At 40.6% G+C, this 20,695-nt stretch overlaps 1 protein-coding gene across 4 annotated transcripts in view; it reads right to left on the reverse strand.

The window, feature by feature from the left end:
- The window catches only part of SLC12A1 (solute carrier family 12 (sodium/potassium/chloride transporter), member 1), an 89,752-nt gene that overhangs the window by 38,881 nt on the left and 30,176 nt on the right, over window positions 1–20,695 (reverse strand). For all 4 annotated transcript variants that reach the window (XM_014548777.1, XM_005877497.1, XM_005877495.1 and 1 more), the window contains exons 10-17: window positions 18,347–18,431; window positions 14,861–15,012; window positions 13,390–13,497; window positions 12,952–13,075; window positions 11,207–11,308; window positions 8,053–8,208; window positions 4,378–4,477; window positions 3,526–3,637 (exon numbers count right to left, since the gene is read on the reverse strand). In XM_014548777.1, the coding sequence (XP_014404263.1) occupies window positions 3,526–3,637; window positions 4,378–4,477; window positions 8,053–8,208; window positions 11,207–11,308; window positions 12,952–13,075; window positions 13,390–13,497; window positions 14,861–15,012; window positions 18,347–18,431 (939 nt within the window). The remainder of the gene's footprint in view (window positions 1–3,525; window positions 3,638–4,377; window positions 4,478–8,052; window positions 8,209–11,206; window positions 11,309–12,951; window positions 13,076–13,389; window positions 13,498–14,860; window positions 15,013–18,346; window positions 18,432–20,695) is intronic.

Raw genomic sequence — 20,695 nt, forward strand, 5'->3', positions numbered from 1 at the left:
CCTGTACTTGGTCATGTCATTATTTTATTAACACCATGATAGAAACTCATTGACTTAAGGAGAATAGATGCACCTAAAAAGTGAATGCATTTTCTTCTTAGTAGATAGGAAAACTGAGATTAAGAAAATGTTGCAGACAGAGAAAGAATGAGAATTTTCTCTGGGTTATCTATGCTTGAACTGCCTTCTTTTACAATGAAAGCAAAGGACAGGATGTTCAAGGCTTAAAGAATATTAAAGAGGAAAAAAATTAATCAAATTAAATTTACATCTTGGTACACAGGTGTGAAATGACTAGAAGAATACCAATAAAATTTGGATAGCGTTTCCTCTGGAGAGGGAGGAGAGTCATGGGACTAATTGGTTATAAAGGGGACTTTAGCTTGATCTGTGATGGTTTATTTCATTTCAAATGTAAATGGAAGCATCTATGACAAAGAAAGTTAGCAGCTGTTTATTAAGAGAGGTAGAATATAAGGCCTCTTGGGATATAAGTATGTCACTGATTTATTATATGGTAATTGAGAGGAGAAAAATAGACATTACTTTAAATTATCAAGCTGGAGTCCTTAAAAAGGATCCCCAAATTTGTCTTGATGACGGGTCCCTCATATGAAATCTTTAGGCTGAGTAGGAAAAGGACATTGGAGAAGGAAGAGGCTCTGAGAGGAGAGTGTAAGAGTTAGTCGGATAGTTGGAAGGCTATACTGTGGGCTATGGTGTAATAATAACCATCTTCATATCAATTTCAGCAGCTTTGAGGGCTATGACGTGTAGCCCTTTAGAAATGCCTTGGTTGTTTCCATCTACCCACCAGCATCAAAGCATCAGTGAGCTCTGAGCCTTGCTCCTTCCTTGTAGTATAATTGCACTGCAAATAGCTAAAAGCCACCAGAGGGACAGACACAGAGCCTGCTGTCCTGTGATTTAGTCCAGTGGGAGTACAGTTCTCACTGTTCCATCCTGATCAAGCTGTTGGATACTCCAAAAGTTCAAGATCCAGTGCCTGGACTTGTTTAAGAGAGAGTGCTTTAGGTTTCTATTGAAGGGGATATGTTTTTGAAATGAAAATGGCAGCCATGGTAATTAGCAAAAATCATAATAATAACACTATCAGCAATAAAAACCCAAATTAACCAGGCATTTATTATTTGACAGACACCGAGCTGAGCACTAGAAAGCTAATCTTACAGAATTCTCTCAATAACCCTCAGAAAGCTGAGGCACAGGGAGACTAAATTGTGTGCCCATGGGACTCTCAGCTAATAGATGGCAAAACAGTGATTCAGACCTTGACCGTGTGTCTCAAAGGCCCATGAGCACTAGCTTCCTAGCATTAAAAATTAAATTATCATCCCTGAACATCACTGTAACTATTTAACCTTCCCCACAAGGTTGGTCTAACCACCAACCACTGTGCTTTAGGAAAATTTTTCTAATGGCGACTTTCTCAACATCCCCTTCTACTTTTTTTCCCCCAAAGATGATTGACGACTGAATATAGAAAACATTGAAAAACATTTTTAAAATGCTGACAGCATCCTGCATCCCCAGGAGCTCACAGAAAGTAACTAACTGGAAAGTCATTAACTGCAGCAGTAACTATTTTCTGTCCCCAAGAGAACCTCAGTACCTGGGAGCAAGACTCAGGGAGACCAGCACAGTGATGTGTAATGTGGTCCAATATGCATGTCAAACAACCAGGACTGTTGAAGGCACAGACTTAGGTACCTACTTCACATGAAATGACACCCCAGTATCACATTCTTTTATTATAGTCAAAGCAGCAGAGGGTTAATTAAAAGCAATACCTTTTGTCTCTATAAAAAGACCTTTTCTCCCTTGCCAATATATGACTGTTTATACTCCCAGTTCATTTCTCCTGCCCTGAAGATATCATATTGCCTGCTAAACTAAGTTTTCTCTAAATTGCTGGAGAAGAAAAACACCCCAAACTGCTTATTCCATCAAAACCCACTCCTGTATTATATTGGCCAAAATGAAATCCACTCATCCAGGGCACCAAAGTTGATAATATGAGAAAAGGGTGCTTGATAAGATTTTTTAAAATCCTCTCGAGTCACAGTTGGTCATTACTTAACCTGTCAATCTTATGTATTCAGTAGGATCCCTTTCAACCCCCACTGGATAATTGCATTGAGTTATATTGTTTGAGTTTCTATCATATAAGCACCGAGAGGAAAGATAATATGACCAACCAGCTTCATATAGCAGTTAGAGTACTACCAAGTGTAAAAAGATGCTAAGTGCTGGTCATGATGGCATATGACAAATTAACCCCTGTATGATGGCACAGTTGACTGGCCCCAGGGTTACACAGCTTCCTGGTGGCCTTATTATTCACTGGCAGGTATTGGGTGTTTAGGTAGTGGTACCTGATTCTAATAACACTCTCAGGATACAAGTCTGCTAAAGCTTTCTCCTCATGATGTAACACAGAGCACAACTGGTTGGCCTAGACTGACATCCTGGCCCTGTCCCTTCCTTGTCATTGGACCCTGTGTATTAACTTAATTTTCCCAAATCTCACTTTTCTCATCAGTAAAGTGAGAACAAGGCTTCTTTTTCTTTATGCCTCACTGGGCTATTATGTAGATCAAATAAAAACTATAGGAAAATGTTTGAAGAATTGGTAACTATTCTAAAAATACACTGAAGTAGCTATGAATTTTGAATGGTATGTGTGTGTGCATGTATGTGTGTGTGTGTGTGTGTGTGTGTGTGTGTGTGTGTGTGTGTTTGAGAGAGAGAGAGAGAGAAAGAAAGAGAAAAAGAGAGAGTGAGAGTTATGGGAATACAAGTAGAGATAGACTGGTTTGAAGGACTTAGATTTATTATTTTGTTATAATTTTAATGCTTTCTCTTCACTTTAGAGATTGGTTATCAGTCAATAATTATGGTTAAATTGTTAGTGTTTACTTTTATACTTTCTGGGAAACCCACCAATAAGTTATCTTTAGTCTACCACATACTTCCTGAACAAAAAAGGGATTAGTTCAGCTATGAGTGATGTCTATCTAAGACATGGAAAACTTGGCTTAGTTTCCTAGATATGTATAGTGTTATCAAGTTTATCTAAATATCTAATCTAAATTCTCTGTGCTCCCAGTTAAGGCCATGATGTCTGGTTCTCTCCTCCTCAGTTGATCTGTTAATAGCATCCTCTGGCTCATTTCATCCTTTTATGTTTCTGTGGACAGTTATGACCCCAAATGCCTTCACTTTCTTTATTTATTTCTGGGCCAGCTTTCTTTTTCTTGACTCAAAGGACATCATTTGGAATATTTATCACTTTTAGTTGGTCTCCTATGGAATCAGAAAGACATTTTATCCACTCATTTAAATTCAGGATCACGGTCTTTGCTCTATGAACCCAGGAAAAGGGCTCTTGTCCAAGCTGCCTTGCCATTCTCCTGTCACTGCATGTACCCATTCAGCTGACCTAAAATAACACAAGGTGAGCAGGAAAGGAGCAGCACTTTTCTGGGATGAAGTGGCTCTTACCACAAAGACTTCACAGCAGATGCAAAGGCCACTGTTCTTGGTGAAGGTGTGAGTTATGTCTAAGAGAGCGGGTCTTGTCATGGGTCCCCCTGTTAGGACGATGCACTGGGGCCTAGAAGTGGAGAAAAAGAAGATGTGAGAACTGACAGGTGCAAGAAGCCAATGACCTCAGAACCACCCCGGTGGAAATGGCAGGTGCAGAAGGCTTGGCAAAATGGAACCAACTCTCCCCTATGTATTTCTTGGATTTCTCACCAGAAGTCTTGAGTCATCCTGCCTGCCCATCTTGCCCTCTCTATATTCTTAGTTATTTAGTGAGCCCTAAAATGTAAAGTAAGGAAAGGTGGTCTTGGATTCCCCTTGTCTTTTTTCCTCTGGACACTATCCTATTCCAAATCCCAACACAGCCTGTCCTTTCCCACCCAGTACTTTCCTTCATCCTCCTGGCAGAACTTAGGTTTCCAGGTTCCATTCAGAATAAGATATACCTAATAAAGAGCTTCAAGTGTTACTTCTAAGAGAATTCAGTAAGCCACACAGCATTCAGTTGAATGGAGACATCGGGGACATCGCTGTAAAATCACCTCACTTAGATCACCTCTGTATCCCCACGCACGGAAGGTGGCCCTCGGCACTATGAGGGTTTCTAGTTGGGGGTGGGCGTAGCTCAGAGCGGAAGAGAAGAAGCACTTGTTTACAGAAGGTGCTGTCATGAAAATGTGGTAGTTTGTATGACTGCCTAGTCTTAGATTGTGCCCATAGCATGTGACTGCTCTAGTGCATTTGTCCCCCATAAAGAAAGGCCACTTCTAATGTGGAACAACACCAAGATACTTGAGAAGCCAATTTTACCTGAAATTTTTCACATGGTCTTCCACTGTGGTTAATTCCAGAGCATTGTCCAAAGCACTGACATAGGAAAGAGCCTGTGTGGAGGAGCCCCAGTTCACATCTGCGGACGAAAGAGGAATATGGCACAAAAAGTATTGACCTTCCCTCTGTCTATGGTGAATAATTTTTATAAGCGATTCCCTCTTACGATTTTCCCTGGCTGTGTCAGCAGTGCCGAGAGCACAAATTACAGAACATTGTTAGAGAACGTTAGATAGAGCATTGTTCTTCTCTGAGTATTTTGTGAATTCTTCAAAGTAAGACCTCTCTTTCCAGCTAAAGATCAGATCTGAAAGCTTATATCCTCGAAATTCTGCTGTGTGGTGAGGCTGGGTGATAACCACACTGCAGACAATAGACTTGGAGAAAATGATTGGCCTCTGAATAAACTCAAGGGTTCTTCACAAGTTCTTAAGCTGAATAAAAAGAGGCATTTGTATACACAGATAGCGTGTAGCGATCTTTATATTTGAAGTCATAAAACTAAACAGCTCAGTAATTCTTACTTCTGGGTGTCCATGAAGAGGGTCAATCATTATTAAGATTTTAGTTTGATCTTTTAGGACCTAATCTTCATAATAATGGAGGTAAACACTACCATACTTTGCTTTTTTCTTGAACAAATTAACTATTAGATGGATTCTCTAATTTTTATAAGAGAAAGTCCGTGATGGGATGTACAGGTTCACTCCAGATGGCAGGCAGAGCCATCTCCCCAGTCTTGCTTTGAAGAGTCATGGAAATGGTGGGGGATCGTTATCTTCTGATAAAGAAGATTAAAATTGATTAAGTGTTGACTATGCACCAGGCTTTAACACACCTTAAGTTAATTTATATTTATAAAAACCCTACTAGTCAATTGAATATGTGTAAAAAATGAACTTTGAAGCATATCTCATATTATATACAAAAATTAACTAAAAATGGATAACAAATATAAGTTCAAAATTTAAAGCATTAAAATTTCTTGAAGAAGTTTGTGACAATGGATGAGGGAAGAATATCTTGGTTAGAAGCAAAAAGCTAAGCCATAAAAGAAAGAAATAGATCATCCAGAACCACAGGAAGGCTGGCTGAGTGGAAGTTCTACAACTAGGAGGAACCGAGAATCAGAGGAGGCGCAGTGCTGAAGTAAAATACTAAGGTGCGGAGTGCGCGCGGCGCGGGCTGGTGGCTGAGGGCGCGGTTGTCTGTTTCAATCAATGGGCAAAGGAATTAAAGAGACACTCAACTAAAGAAGATATATGAGTGGCAAATAAGGTGTTCAACATTATTAGTCATTGGGAAAATGCAAGCCAAGCCACAGTGTGATAGTACTTCACATCTATTAGAATGTTATTATTTTTTTAAATCAACTGACAATACTAAGTGCTGACAAGGATGTGGCGCAAGTAGTATATTCATTCATTGCTGGTAGGAATGGAAAATGATACTACTCCTGTGGAAAACACTTAGGCAGTTTTTTATAAAGTTACATCTACAGTTACTATATATTCAGAAATCTCACCCTTAGAGGAATGAAAACATAGGTCCACATAAAATCCTGTGTGTGAATGCTTATAGAAGCTTTATATAGAGTCACCCCAAGCTGAAAACAACCCAATGTCCATCAACTGGTGAACACATTTTAAAAAAATTTGAGACATATTCACACAATGCAATACTACTCAGAAACAAAAGGAACAATTACTTATACACACAATAACATGGATGAATCTAAGAGCATTATGTCAAGTGAAAGGAAACATGCATAAAGGCTACATAAAATAGGTTTCATATAATATTCTGGGAAAGGCAATGTCCTTATTAGGACAGCAGTGGTTGCCAGGGGTTAGGTTGTAGGGAAGATGGACTACATACGAGTGTCAAGAAACTTATAGTGATGATGGCAATGTCCTCTGTCTTGATTGTGGTGGTGGTTACAAGACTTTAAGTTTGTCAAAAATTATAGACTGTACATGTAAAGGGGGTGAGTTGAAGCAAGCATCATTCAAGTTCATTGGGATTCCAAAATACTTAACCCAAAGTAGGAAACTGTTTGTGAGAGAAAGACTCCACCATCCAGTTTATAATGAATGCTATCATTTCAAAACATTCTCTTCAATTAGATATCAAATGGTAAAAGGCACATCAGCATTAACCTAACTCATCAAGGGCACTGTGATTATCTTGCTAGATTATCAAGATTTTTATATCTCAGTTTGATTGAAAAGGAAAGAAACCACTAAAGCCACATTTCTATATAACTTCAATAAAGGTGGACTTACTCGAACCCCCGAAAAATAAAAAAAAGGGGTGAGTTTTATCATATGTAAATTATACCTGATAAAAACACATGAAGTAATAAGAATAAGCAACAAACAAGCCCTCCAAAGTAGTTGCTACCTTCTCTGCTTTACTTGCTGAGTAAGGGTAAGGGGATTGTGGGGGTGGCGCGGGTCTCTGAGACTGAATCTCAGTACCTGACTCTGTGGTCTCCAGCCTCTCCCATCTGCAGTCTATCTAATTCTCTCTTTTTCTCAGCAATTTGTTCATGTCACTTTCACTTTACCTACTTATATTAATTTAGTATATTACATAGTTCATTGCTTATGTGTGGATCTGTGAACTCCTTGAGGACAGGGACTATATCTCATTCATTAGGACATTAGAAGGTGATGTAATGAGAAGCTTGTGGGGTTTGGTGTCATACACACTGTAGTTAACATGTCAGCTCCATCAGATACTGACCCTGTTCTGAGCCTCTGCTGCCAGACTGTGACCATTAGTAGGACATCCACTGAGGGCTCCCGGACTGTGAGAGGGGCAGGCTGGGCTGAGGGAACCCCACCTTCAGTGCACGAATTTCGTGCATCGGGCCTCTAGTTTCTATATAACTTCGATAAAGGTGGACTTACTCAAACCCCCAAAAAATAAATAAAAGGAGTGAGTGTTACCATATGTAAATTATACCTGATAAAAACACATGAAGTAATAAGAATAAGCAACAAACAAGCCCCTCCAAGGTAGTTGCTACCTTCTCTGCTTTACTTGCTGAGTAAGGGTAAGGGGATTGTGGGGGTGGCGCGGGTCTCTGAGACTGAATCTCAGTACCTGACTCTGTGGTCTCCAGCCTCTCCCATCTGCAGTCTATCTAATTCTCTCCTTTTCTCAGCAATTTGTTCATGTCACTTTCACTTTACCTACTTATATTAATTTAGTATATTACATAGTTCATTGCTTATGTGTGGATCTGTGAACTCCTTGAGGACAGGGACTATATCTCATTCATTAGGACATTAGAAGGTGATGTAATGAGAAGCTTGTGGGGTTTGGTGTCATACACACTGTAGTTAACATGTCAGCTCCATCAGATACTGACCATTACCTTGGCAAGTGGTCTACTCTTTGAACCCCCGTTTCTTCATCTGTAAAATGGGCATAATAATACTTAACATACCGCATTATTGTGAGCTCATGATATGTAATAGGTGCTCAACAAAGTTACCTATTGTTATTTTACATTATATTATTAATATCCACCATACACATGGCACACCTAAGTACACAGGAGCTGCTCACTACCTGGTTGTTGAATAAATGGGTAGTTAGAGGCTGCATTGTAAACCCCCTCCTATACAGACCTTCTTATCTTACCTGGCTTCTTATAGGTCACATAGATATAGAGGAAGAACTCAATGATGTAGGTGATAACAGCTGCCCACCAGTTGATGACAAACATGACTGCACAGCACAAAACAGCTCCAAAAAGAGATACCCACATGTTGTAAATCCCATATGCAGGTCTCCATCCTGAAAGTAAAAAAAATAAATCTATGTGCACAAGAAAATCTTCTACACAATCACCATCATGCCATTGCATATGATCAGAATATAAGTAACATGTTTCTTCCCAGCATAAATGTAAGGATTAGGTCAAGTTTCCAACTCTGCTATTAGTTTTCTGTCAAAAAAACCCACAAATCTATGTGCACAAGAAAATCTTCCACACGATCACCATCATGCCAATGCATATGATCAGAATACAAGTAACATGTTTCTTCCCAGCATAAAAACAAGAATTAGGTCAAGTTTCCAACTCTGCTATTAGTTTTCTGTGATCTTGGATCCCTGGCCTATGGAGGTGTAATTACACCAAATAAGGATGCTGGGAAATACAGAAAAACGTGTCTCTTAACATGCACAAAGGCTACATAAAATAGGTTTCATATCATATTCTGGAAAAGGCAATGTCGTTCTTAGGACAGCAGTGGTTGCCAGGGGTTAGGTTGTAGGGTGATCTTGGACCCCTGGCCTATGGAGGTGTAATTACACCAAATAAGGATGCTGTGATATACAGAAAAACGTGTCCTTCGTGGCCCCTCCTGACTCCCTGCATGTCCCCTGATTGTCTTCCCAAACTACAACACCTTGAGCACCTCATATCTATGCCAGCAGGAGTTCAATGGAGGCAGGAAGGATGGAGAAGTGGGTCTTGAGGGGAGGGTGGAGGAATTCCTTGGTGGGCCAAGAAAGAGAAGGTTAAGACAATGGGCTTACTTTCCCAGGAAGAAAGCAGAGCAGTCACCAAGTAAATCCATTCATTTCCTGCTAGCTCTTCCTTTACCCTGAGAGGAGAATGCTTGCCCTTTCAGAAATAATTAATGGGAAGAGAGGGAGACATTTGTCTGCAATGTCTTCTTAAACCTGATGCATTAATATGTTTTGCATTTGCAATGAAAATATTTCTCACGGTTCATATATCCAAGGGGGTTTCCCATGTTTTACTATTAGTTTCCTGAAATTAAAGAAGCTGGAAGACAGTATGGTCAGGATGGGGAAGCTCTGATTTGAAGGGTACATTTGGTCTCTGGATGAAGTGCATTTTCAATTCGGAGAGGCCAAAACACAACAGAGCTTTCAGTCTTCTGGAGCAGTTTCCTAAACGGCCACAAGATGGATACAGCACTTTGAGAACATCACTGGGAATGCCCTTCTTTTACAAGTCTGGCTGTGTGTGCATGTGTGTGTGCATGCCTGTGTGTGCATGTATATGAAATAGGAGAGAGGCTTGGAGAGAGAAAGAGAGAGGTGGGGGTAGTCTCAATTTCTGGGTCTTTGTATCTATGTGTCCCCCTCTATGGGCTTTCCTATTTTTCCTCTCTTCCTCTTTTTTTCCTTTTCAATCTTTTCCCTGACAACCTCTATTACTCTAAAAACGAACATAACATGGCATGGAGGCACACATTGCTATGATTTGCTGTATTCTCTGACTAGAACTTTCTGTTCTCTGCTTAAAAGAAGACAACACAACAGACACAAAAAGTTCCCAGTGTTTTCTGGAGCCTAGTGGCCTCAGGTGGATGAAGGCTCCCCTTCCATCTACCTTTTGTCTTATTGGCAGCAGCTTTTCCAAAGGAAGTTCAATTGTGGCAGGCCCCAAAACAGTGGAAATGTGTTTATATCCCTGATAATAGTCCTCATGGCCTCATGAAAATGTTCTAAAGTTGACTTTGTTGGTGATTATATAACTGTAAATACACTGACAACCATCGAGTTTAAACTTTAAGTGGGTGTGAATTATATAGTATGTGAATGATCCTACCTAATAAAGAGAGAATATGCTAATTGACCCTCACACCGTCCCAAAGGATGGCGGCGCCCACAGCCAATAAGGAGGGGATATGCTAATTGACTGCCCCGTCCTCAAAGATGGTGGCACCCACAGCCAATAAAAAGGGAATATGCTAATTGACTGCCACGCCCTCAAAGATGGTGGTGCCCACAGCCAATAAGGAGGGAATATGCTAATTAACTGCCATGCCCTCAAAGATGGCAGTGCCCACAGTCACAAGATGGCTGCACCCAGTCCCCTCAGCCCTATTGCTCCACGTGCCTGCCTCCGGAGACCCCCAGTCCCCTCAGCCCCCCAGCCGCCCAGGGCCGGCCCGGGGCACAGGTAACCAGGGCCGGCCAAGGCTTGCGCTGCCGGCAGTGGCAGCAGCAGAGGTGTGATGGGGCATTGCTTTCCTCTGATTGCCAGGTCGCCTCCTACCCTTTAGGGCTCCCAGACTGTGAGAGGGGGCAGCTGGGCTGAGGAAACCCCCCTCCAGTGCATGAATTTTCATGCACTGGGCCTCTAGTTACTTAATAAAATGTTTTGAAAAGAAAAAAAAGTCCTCATGGAGAAGAATTTTCTGAAGGTCGATAATGACGAGTCTCTGCTCTGGTGGAAAGGCAGAAGAAATTCTATTGGCCAATGGAAGCAAATCAGAGGTGAGAAGTTACTAGATGGGGGAAGGTTCCTTGGTGTGAATTTGCACCACTTTAAATCACAGTCTGAGAGCACAGGGATGTCACCAGCTTCACTGTGAATCTGCATTGACTACTCTCAGCAGGTAATTATGGGAGCTACTCATCCTTCTCTTCTGCACCATGGGCAGGAAACAAATTGATAGTAAGGAAGTTTCAAATATATACATTTATTCCACTTCTGTGGTCACTTTCACCAAGGAAATAAATAGTGATGTTTTTCTACTGCTGAAATAAATGTGGTTTCTCTTGCAATGAATAATTTATTGCCGCAGGAGAAAATTGACTTTACGGTTGGTCAGAAAGGCCACTGCTCAAATGATTCTTTTTCTATTGCATAAGTCACCCCCCAACTCACCAAACAAAGTGGATTGCACTGCCCACTAGGATATAAGGAAACAGATAAACACAGATTAAGCACTCTCACTGACTCATTTCATTTTATTGACACTAACCATTGTTGGCTTAGGCTTATTTTAATTTTAAAAAGTCAACTTACCTGGGGATTTGGCATAAGAGGCATGGAAGCAGGAGAAATTAATAAGTGCGTATGAGGCCAGGAAAAAGTTGGAGATGATGGGAGCAATGGTGTTCAGTTCCGCTGTGAACAAAGCAGACATGAGCATGTACGTCTGAGTGATGAGACCAGGGGCTGAACAGCTGTTGCAGCCTGCAAGCTTGACTTTATTTGGAGGCTGAAAACATAGCTAGCATCTGTCAAAGTTGAAGAAGTTAGTGATTTTTCTTTGGGGCTGCATTCATTTTAAGACCTATTCTTAGCCAGAGTTTCTTTTCCATAAAGTAAGAAGCAAGAAAACCTACCAATCTGAAAATAGGCAATCAAGACCTCTATTTGCAAAAAAAAATTTGAGTGGGAATGGATAGAGGGTTTGGGGATTGGGCAGATGATAAGCCCCTGTGGCCATTCCAGGGGTGCCAATTCCTGTGTTCTTTATCTGCTGTGCATGCCCAGGCTCTGCAGGGTGCCAGATTAGTTACATTCCAGAAATGCCTACTGGGAAATCTCTCTGCATGTACTCAACTTGCTCTCTCTGACTTTCAGAACCCTTGTTAGCTATTTCTAGAGAAGTTCTACCAAATTTGTAAAAAAATGTTTTACTACTATAGCTAAATATCCAGTATGACTTAATCCTAGCTGAATTGCTTATGTTGTGGTATCAGAAATAATTTAGAGATAGTCCTATTTCTCTGAATGTCAGATATCTATCGCCCTCAGTGATGGAAATGCAGGGGGCAGCTGGGGTGGCTCTAGAACATGGGGGCCAGGAGGAGGTAGGCAAAAATAGCTGGCACACACCTGGAAGCTAATCTGCATTGTTCTAAAAGAGTGATTTTTAAAGATATTATTTAACTTATACAATTTTTAAAACTTTGATCACTTAAATGCAGTAAACCTTGTTACCTTATAACAAATATCTTCAACCTCGTGGGAATCTTGCAGGGATTCATGAATTACAGCCACTTCCTGAGTTTATAAGATAAGGAGTGACATCTTTTGGCATCTCTGTGCTGAGAAAGGCTCCGCCCATCTATGCATAGCTACCATCATCCCTACCTCTTGCTTCTTTTCCTCTAATAAGCTCACCAGCAAAAGTGATGCCTTAGGGAGCAGTGAAGAACGTGCAGGCTACATTGATGCATGTGCCTCTCTAAGATTATGTAGCCGTTTCTATAGTGTCTAGGGAGCAGGAGATGAGATTAAATCTAGTGTAAGTGGTTCTCAAACTTCAGTGGTCTACGAATCTCTTGGGGAACTTTTAAAAATGCAGATTCCTTGTCACCAGAGATTCTGAATCTAACTCAGGTTGTGCCTGAAAATTTGCACTGATTCTGATTCTAACACAGGTGGTCAACGGACAGCATTTGAGAACAGACTCTTTGACTACCCTGCTAGCTGTGGGGCTAGATGATGTAAAGACTAGTGGCAGCTGGCGGGGACTCTAGGATATTAGACAATAACAGGAAGGTTGGGGGATTGATTCAGTTACATGTGGGTGGATGAATTTCCAACACTCGGATTCAAAGAGATGAAAGTCTGAAGCCCGCCTCAAATCTTTTAAGGCCCTCTCCCCTCAGAGTTTTCTCATTTCCCTCTTAGACAGACTCCTCTATTCCCCAATGGAATATTGAACATAAAACAGGTAACTTTTCAAGCTAAAAGGAAAACCTTCCGAGTAGCAGAAGAGTTATTTGGCTTTGGGTAAGAACAAGAACGCTACTAACCAATAAGGATGAACGCCATGGCTATCACAAAAGTGAGGACGTATCCTCTCAGGGGCTCGTTGTTTTTCCCGTATCCTTTTGCGAAGAACTGCAGGGCTTTGTAGATGTTGTCCTTGCATAGAGCCTAATGGGAAGGAAGAGGAGAACCTCATCATTTATGGCTATGTGCCGTCATTTTCCCTGGGTGATTCAGACAAGACGATTGGGCCAAAGATGGAGCGATACACAATATGAGGCACAAGTTAACACGGAGGTTCATCATTCTTTATATTATTTGAATCGATCTTGACTATGTGGCAGACATAGCATTTGAGCCAGATGCAAACATTAAAGTGTTTCAGCAAATGATGGAAAATGATTGCCGGTGAGAATGAATATTTTAGTTTGATCCACGTTCAGCGGCAACAGCAATAGGGAGAAACACATGCTCGGTATCACCTGGAACACTTTGGGAGCGCTGACGAGGGAGGCCAGGGCCGAGGAGAGCGTTGCAGAAAAGATGCCAGCCGTGATGAGGGGGCCGAACCCTGACACCATGCTCATGACCTTGAGAAGAGAGGTTCAAGTCAGGAAACTCATCCAATGGACAATAAAAACAAACAAACAAACAGGCAAGCAAATAAATAAAAATAGCCAACTTTTTATTCAAATGCTTTCCTTTCCACTTTCTGTGATTTGAAATTTCTTTAATAAGCTAATTGCTTCTAATCAGAATTCTCCCTCTCCTGCTCATTTCATTCTCGAGTTGTTGTTTTCAAGATGAAAATGGCCTTTTTGTTGATTATAAAAATAATAAATGCTCACTACAATACATCCAGAAGATACTGGGAAGAATTAAGAAAGAGGTTTCAAGGGTTTTGACAGTATTTTCCCCCTCTGTCCTTTGTGTATTTCCTTCATTATGGGAAATTCTATCTCACAGAAAGTGGCGTTTTAATAAGGTTTGGAGAGGGACTCAGCTGTTTACCAGGCCTTTAAGGCATTAGTCTTTCTTGGTCTACCTGCCCCTAGAGCAGTGGTTCTCAACCTTCTGGCCCTTTAAATACAGTTCCTCATGTTGTGACCCAACCATAAAATTATTTTCATTGCTACTTCCTAACTGGAATGTTGCTACTGTTATGAATCGTAATGTAAATATCTGATATGCAGGATGGTCTTAGGCAACCCCTGTGAAAGGGTCGTTCGACCGCCAAAGGGGTCACGACCCACAGGTTGAGAACCGCTGCCCAAGAGGCTTTGTAAACCTTTGCTTTTTCTGTGCTCATTAAACACAATTTTAGGTCTTAGACATGATGAGAGTCTGTCCATTTAAGTCATATTTTGGAATAATGACTTCAGCTGAGTTAATTTCTCTTTGTTGGTTGTTAAAATAGATGAATGAAGCCTTCATGACAAATTTGATTCTCCTTCTGCTCACTCATCGTTTAGACAAATTACTATGTTTCAAGCCCTACAGTTTTCCCAACTCCCCTTGTCCCTCCCCCTCAGTAATCCCCCCGCTCCTCTGCCACTCACAATTTCCCTTTGGCCTTGTCTTCCAGGACCACCAGAGAGGCTGTTCCTAAGCCGAAGCCCATGCAGGAAGTGCATTCCGTGCTAACTAAACTGTCTCTCCTCCCCACCATGAACTCTTGCACAATTGATTGGAAGGTACACGATGTCGGGTGTGATCCCTCCCTGGTGCTGCAATTCACACAGTGCCTGTTCTCTCCGACCACAGTAAACATAACCCCCGGATCTGCTACATGTATGTCTGCATGATTCTCCTCCCTCTCACACCAGTTGTTCTTTGCTGAATTCAAATCGATCAATCATCAATCCGTTGCAGGGTCAGACGTGTCATTATACATGACATTATCAAAATGAAAACAACGGCAATCAACATTGTTATAATGACTGCAGTTCGAACCTGGAAATTGTTCATCAGCCCATACTGACATGGTTCGTGCTGACATCTTGAGAAGTCATAGCCCAGCCCGCAGGCCGCTGAGCCATTGCAGTTCATCCCAGAAATGATGGTGTCATTCATGTTCCCAGTGGCATCTCGGACCACACAGGCCCCTGGGGAAACAACAGTGGCTTGTCATTTCTTTAGATTTTTAAGAGTTCTCTTCCCTTAGGGCAGTGGTTCTCAACCTTCCTAATGCTGCGACCCTTTAATACAGTTCATCCTGTTGTGGTGACCCCCAACCATAAAATTATTTTCGTTGCTACTTCATAACTGTAATTTTGCTACTGTTATGAATCGTAATGTAAATATCTGATATGCAGGATGTATTTTCATTGTTACAAATTGAACATAATTAAAGCATAGTGATTAATCACAAAAACAATATGTAATTATATATGTGTTTTCCGATGGTCTTAGCCGACCCCTGTGAAAGGGTGGTTCGTCCTCCAAATGGGTCACGACCCACAGGTTGAGAATCGCTGCCTTAGGGGTTTCTTCTGAAAACATACTTAGTTTGCTTAGAATCTGAGCAGGTGCATTGACTATCCTGTCTTCATTGCCAATGCTTCCTGGGACATGGTACCTAAGGATTCCCATCCTCTGAAGCCTGGGGGCACCCCCTGTGTCTAACAGGCTGCCACTTCCACCGCCTTGGGTGATTTCAGTCTTAGCTCTCACTTGTAAGGCCATTGTGGGTTGGAATACCTTACTTTCTGATCCCTTAAAATGCAAAAACAGTGCCTTGCACATAATACATACTCAATTCAGATTTCTGGCTTAGTGCTACTGATTCGGTGTTTTTCAAATAGGATTTATTGTCTCGTTTGTGAGAGAACCAAGGGATGGCATTATTGAATTCCAGTAATTAAGAGAACCAAGTCCTAGCTTTCAACTAATGATATTCCTTGCATACTATTTTAAACAGTTACAATTATACTTAACTAGAGGCCCAGTGCACGACATTCATGTACTGGGGGTGAGAGGGGTCCCTCAGCCTCACCTGTGCAGCAGACAGCCCCTGAGGGGTCCTTAGTGCTGCCTCAGAGGCAGGAGAGGCTCCCACCACTGCAGCTGCACTTGCCAGTCTTGCCAGTCATGAGCCTGGCTTCTGGCTGAGTGGTGCTCCCCCTGTGGGAGTGCAATGACAACCAAGAAGCAGCTCCTGTGTTGAGCATCTGCTCCCTGTTGGTTAGTGCGAGTCATAGCGACCGGTAGTTCCACCGTTCGGTCGATTTGCCTTTTATTATATAGGATATACAATTTTAATGATTTAAATAATAAAATATTTGGGGATAAAATATTAAGATTTCTTAATAGTAGTGGTCAAATAATATTCTATCAAATACTTACCTCAGTTTATTCCATTTTTTCATACATTTAGGTGTTTTTATTATTTTCTATTATAAATATTCTATGAACATCTTTATGCATATATATTTTTTGTATCTTAACATATTTTTCTAGGATAGATTATCAGAATTGGAGTTATAAACTTTTTAAAGATCCTTAATATATATATTTTAATCACCAATATTCCCTATGAATTTTTCTAACTGTAATCTGACATTATGTATCTAATAAGGTTATTGAAATATGTGAACATAGGTGTGAAACATATACAAACTTTTCTGAACTACCTGAAGGATAAATACTGATGCCGACAAAAAAAAAACTGTTCTTTTTGCTTTTCAAACTCCAGCCAGGGAGAGTTCTCACTCCTTGCGAATAACTGTGAGAGGTCCCGTGGTAGGTAGTATCTCATGGGAACCCTCAGGCACATTCATAGTCTTTAAATTCAGGAAAGACTTAAGAATCATAGAATCTGCAAGTTGAAAGAACCACTTAAGTTGGTCAGTGCAGAGATATTTTTAATATAGTGGTCTGCAACTCGGCGTAAACACTTGAAGTTATGGGTGCTGGTTATCAAGAATGATCCATCCCAGATTTTGCTTCTTTGCACTGTTTATTTATGTTGAGCTGACTTTTCTAAATCATGTATTTTGACTTCTGCATAATAGAGCGCCCCAAATTCTCATGCAGTCAAGCCATGAACCATTATTTACACTAATGACAAGCCATGGACCCATGACTATCCTTCTCTTATCCTGGGAAAAGTATAGAAACACAGATTTTTCCATCCATCAGGAGCAAAAACTAAAAGAATCTTTGAAATCAGGTCTATAACTTTATGTATTCCTTTATTTTTACTTTGTGTGAGAGAGAAAACCATTTGGGAAATTTAACTTTGAGTGATTTCAATGATATTTAAAAATATGTTGATTTACTAAAGCATTGGAATAAAATCTCTTTGCATGTAACTAAGCTTGGAAATGCCACAATAATACTGTTAACAACATTATCCAATTTCCTCAAATAAGCAGCAGTGAGAGAAACAAGCAACTAAGTGAATTATTTTGCTTTTTTCTTTAGAAACCAAACTCAAGACATATGTATTTCCCAATTTGCTCCACAGTAAACAGAGGGTGACCAAGATGTGCCTTTTGGTAAAATTGTCGTCCAGATTCCCATAATGATCCAGCCTGGAGCTGTATTCCCTAGTGAGCAAAGAAAATAGTTTTCTTCTCTGAATGTTCTACATTCCTTCCTCTCTAATAATGACATACAAGTGAGGTGACCGCAACCAGGAGGAGGTATGGCTGCAGGCAGCAGGTAGAACAAGAGTCAGCTTAGGAATAGCAGGTGAATCCACATATTTTCTGCTCATTGGGTAATGTAGGGACTGGCTGCCCACACTGCTGGCAGCTGGGTCTTGTTCTGATTTCCTGCTGATCAGTGGCAGTGACATTTCCATAGTAAGGACAGCAGTGCAAGGAGGGGACACAGTCATCAGTTCTATACCCTTCATAATTTCCTAAGGCTTTTGTTGTTTGCTTTGTTTTGTATCTGGCTTCTTTTTTCTTTCGCTGTTCCCCACCTGCCTTAGGGCAAGGGAGGTGGGTGCTGGCAGGGATGGCTTCCTTGGCAGTAGGAATCTTATCATCTAGACTCTAGATTCTAGAGTAATGAAATGGGACCCTTTGTGTTCGATTAAATTGACCAATCTGTTTACTTCTTACTCTATCCCTGACCCAGAGACACCTGGGCTACAGTTTCATTGCATTCAAACCTCGCAGCGGTTCTCAACCTGTGGGTCGCAAACAATGAAAATACATCCTGCATATCAGATATTTACATTACGATTCATAACAGTAGCAAAATTACAGTTATGAAGTAGCAACGAAAATAATTTTATGGTTGGGGGTCACCACAACAGGAGGAACTGTATTAAAGGGTTGCAGCATTAGGAAGGTTGAGAACCACTGCGAGTATCTAAGAAAGGAATTAAAATAGTTGCCTTTTTGAAAATAAGCTACTTATGTTCTATTGAAAATCCACTGAACATGAAAATCCATCAGGTACCATCATCAGGGACCTACAACTTACCTACACAAATAGCAACTCCTATGTAGGCGACGGTGGTGATGAAAATGGCCAGCATGGTTCCTCTAGGGATGGCATCTTGGGGATCCTTTAAAAAATAATGTGGAGGTACAAGGAGACAGGGTGGGATAAGAAATAGGGATCAGTTGGAGTTATTTCTGTATTTTCAATTTTTTAGGCTATTATTCCTGAGGCAAGTTCTCAAGAAAAGATCAAGCTAATAGCAAAATGGTGAGCTCAAGTTCTTTTGGGATAAAGATAATGTTCTGAGAGTGAATGAAGAAATCTGAAGAATTCTGCGCTGAACAGAAGAGATCTCTAACTGTCCAGGAGGGAGTATTATAGAAAAGTATACCAGTTAGTTCACTCACTAATGCCTCTCTCTCTCCTTTATCTCCTGTGAATTCCATGCAAATTCATTAAACCTGAAATTATTAGGAGAAATATCCAACCATACTCGGCACATTGACGATATTGCTCTGTGTGTTTGTTTTGTACTAAGCTTAAGCTTGCCTTAAAAAAAATCACTTTTGACTGAGCACAAAGGTTGATCTGCTAAATTCTCCAATCCCTCAAATTTCCCCTTTGGAATCTAGCTCAGGAATGACTGCAATGGGACATATTTAATTTCCAGAAGCAGGCATGAATAGAGGCAAATTTAAGCTTATACCAGAAATGGGCTTTTCTCTTGCTTATAAGTGTATAAAAATTCACTGAGCTAAACTCACATCATATATAATATACCATTTTATATCCTATTTGCAGGGCTAACTCATATCATAATCAATTCCAAGCAGCATAACTTCTAAATAATTGAATTCAACTTAACGGGGATTATTAAATAGAGATTCTAATGTAGTTATTGATTGTACAGGACAGTGCCTGGCATACAGTAGGAGTCAATAAATATTGAATTGAGGGAAGCATAGTCTCAGTAGGCATTCATTCCCCCACCAGAGGACATGAGACTCATCAATACAAATAAGAAATCAATGCAGTTAAAGTAAAAGTGTTTTGTTTTTTTTGTTTGTTTCTTCGTTTTTTAGCTTAAATCTGATCAAAACCATCAGAAAGGTAAACTCATGGTGACTATAGACTCAACCTGACAGCTGCATAATCAAGCCAGTCTGTCCCCAAACAGGAGGAAGCCATCCCCATGGAGTCACTCTCTGGTCATTCATTCCTTCCCACTCTTTCAGAATATCTCCACACATGGTTTGTCTAATATAATGATATTCAACCTTCTTCACCTCACAGCACACATACACTAATTACTAAAATTCTGTGGCACACCACAAAATCCATTTTTTGCCAGTCTGAAATATATATATAATTTTGATTCATTCATACTGGACAGCTATTGTTGTGTTGGCTGTGGCATTTTTTTATTTGAAAATCTAAGGCAGTGGTTCTCAACCTGTGGGTCGCGACCCCTTTTGAGGTCGAACGACCCTTTCACAGGGGTCGCCTAAATACATCCTGCATATCAGATGTTTATATTACGATTCATAACAGTAGCAAAATTACAGTTATGAAGTAGCAACAAAAATAATTTTATGGTTGGAGGTCACCACAACATGAGGAACTGTATTAAAGGGTCGCGGCATTAGGAAGGTTGAGAACCACTGATCTAAGGGGAAAGAGGTTAGTGCCCCTGACAAAACAGTCAGGTCTTGCATGTTTTAAATTTTTCTGTGGCACACCGGTTGAAAATTGCTGGTCCAGTACATATATGTGCAGCCTCTTCCTTCCAAGCTATTGTCTCCCAAGGTGAATATGGCAGTGTGTGCAATGGAGCAGCACGTGGAAGGAAGAAGACAATCGTGGCTGAAGTGAGCCCCACCCAATCTCCTAATTCATGTTATATTTCAAAATTTATTTTATTGAGTAAGGATTTCTTGGGATCTGAGTGAAATGTGAAGAACTGACTTAAATGGGAAGAGATAAAATATATGGAAGGATAAGAGGTGTGAAGATGGAAGGCAGTCTTGTACCCAAAACACAGAAACTTAGATTTTACTTAGAACTACCTGCTACAAGCTCTAAAATTACTTGTTTAGAATTTACGTGAGGGTCAAACTGACCTGATATAAATCAGAATGCCAATATCTTAACGTATGATCATATGTTCACGTTGTTTGGCCTATAGCTGCCTTTCCCCCACAGGGCTCAGGACTTTGACAAATGCTTAGTTTTCATTCTCATTGTTAGTTTCCATCCCCCCAGTGATAAACCTAAATCTAACTTTCCTTCACCTTTCTTCATTAAATATGATATATATATATATATATATTTACCCAATCAGAATGGCAGAATTACCAGAATGATCGGAACAACTGGTCGCTATGAAGT

The sequence above is a fragment of the Myotis brandtii genome, unplaced genomic scaffold (genome assembly GCF_000412655.1).
Source record: "Myotis brandtii unplaced genomic scaffold, ASM41265v1 scaffold521, whole genome shotgun sequence".
Taxonomy (NCBI): domain Eukaryota; kingdom Metazoa; phylum Chordata; class Mammalia; order Chiroptera; family Vespertilionidae; genus Myotis; species Myotis brandtii.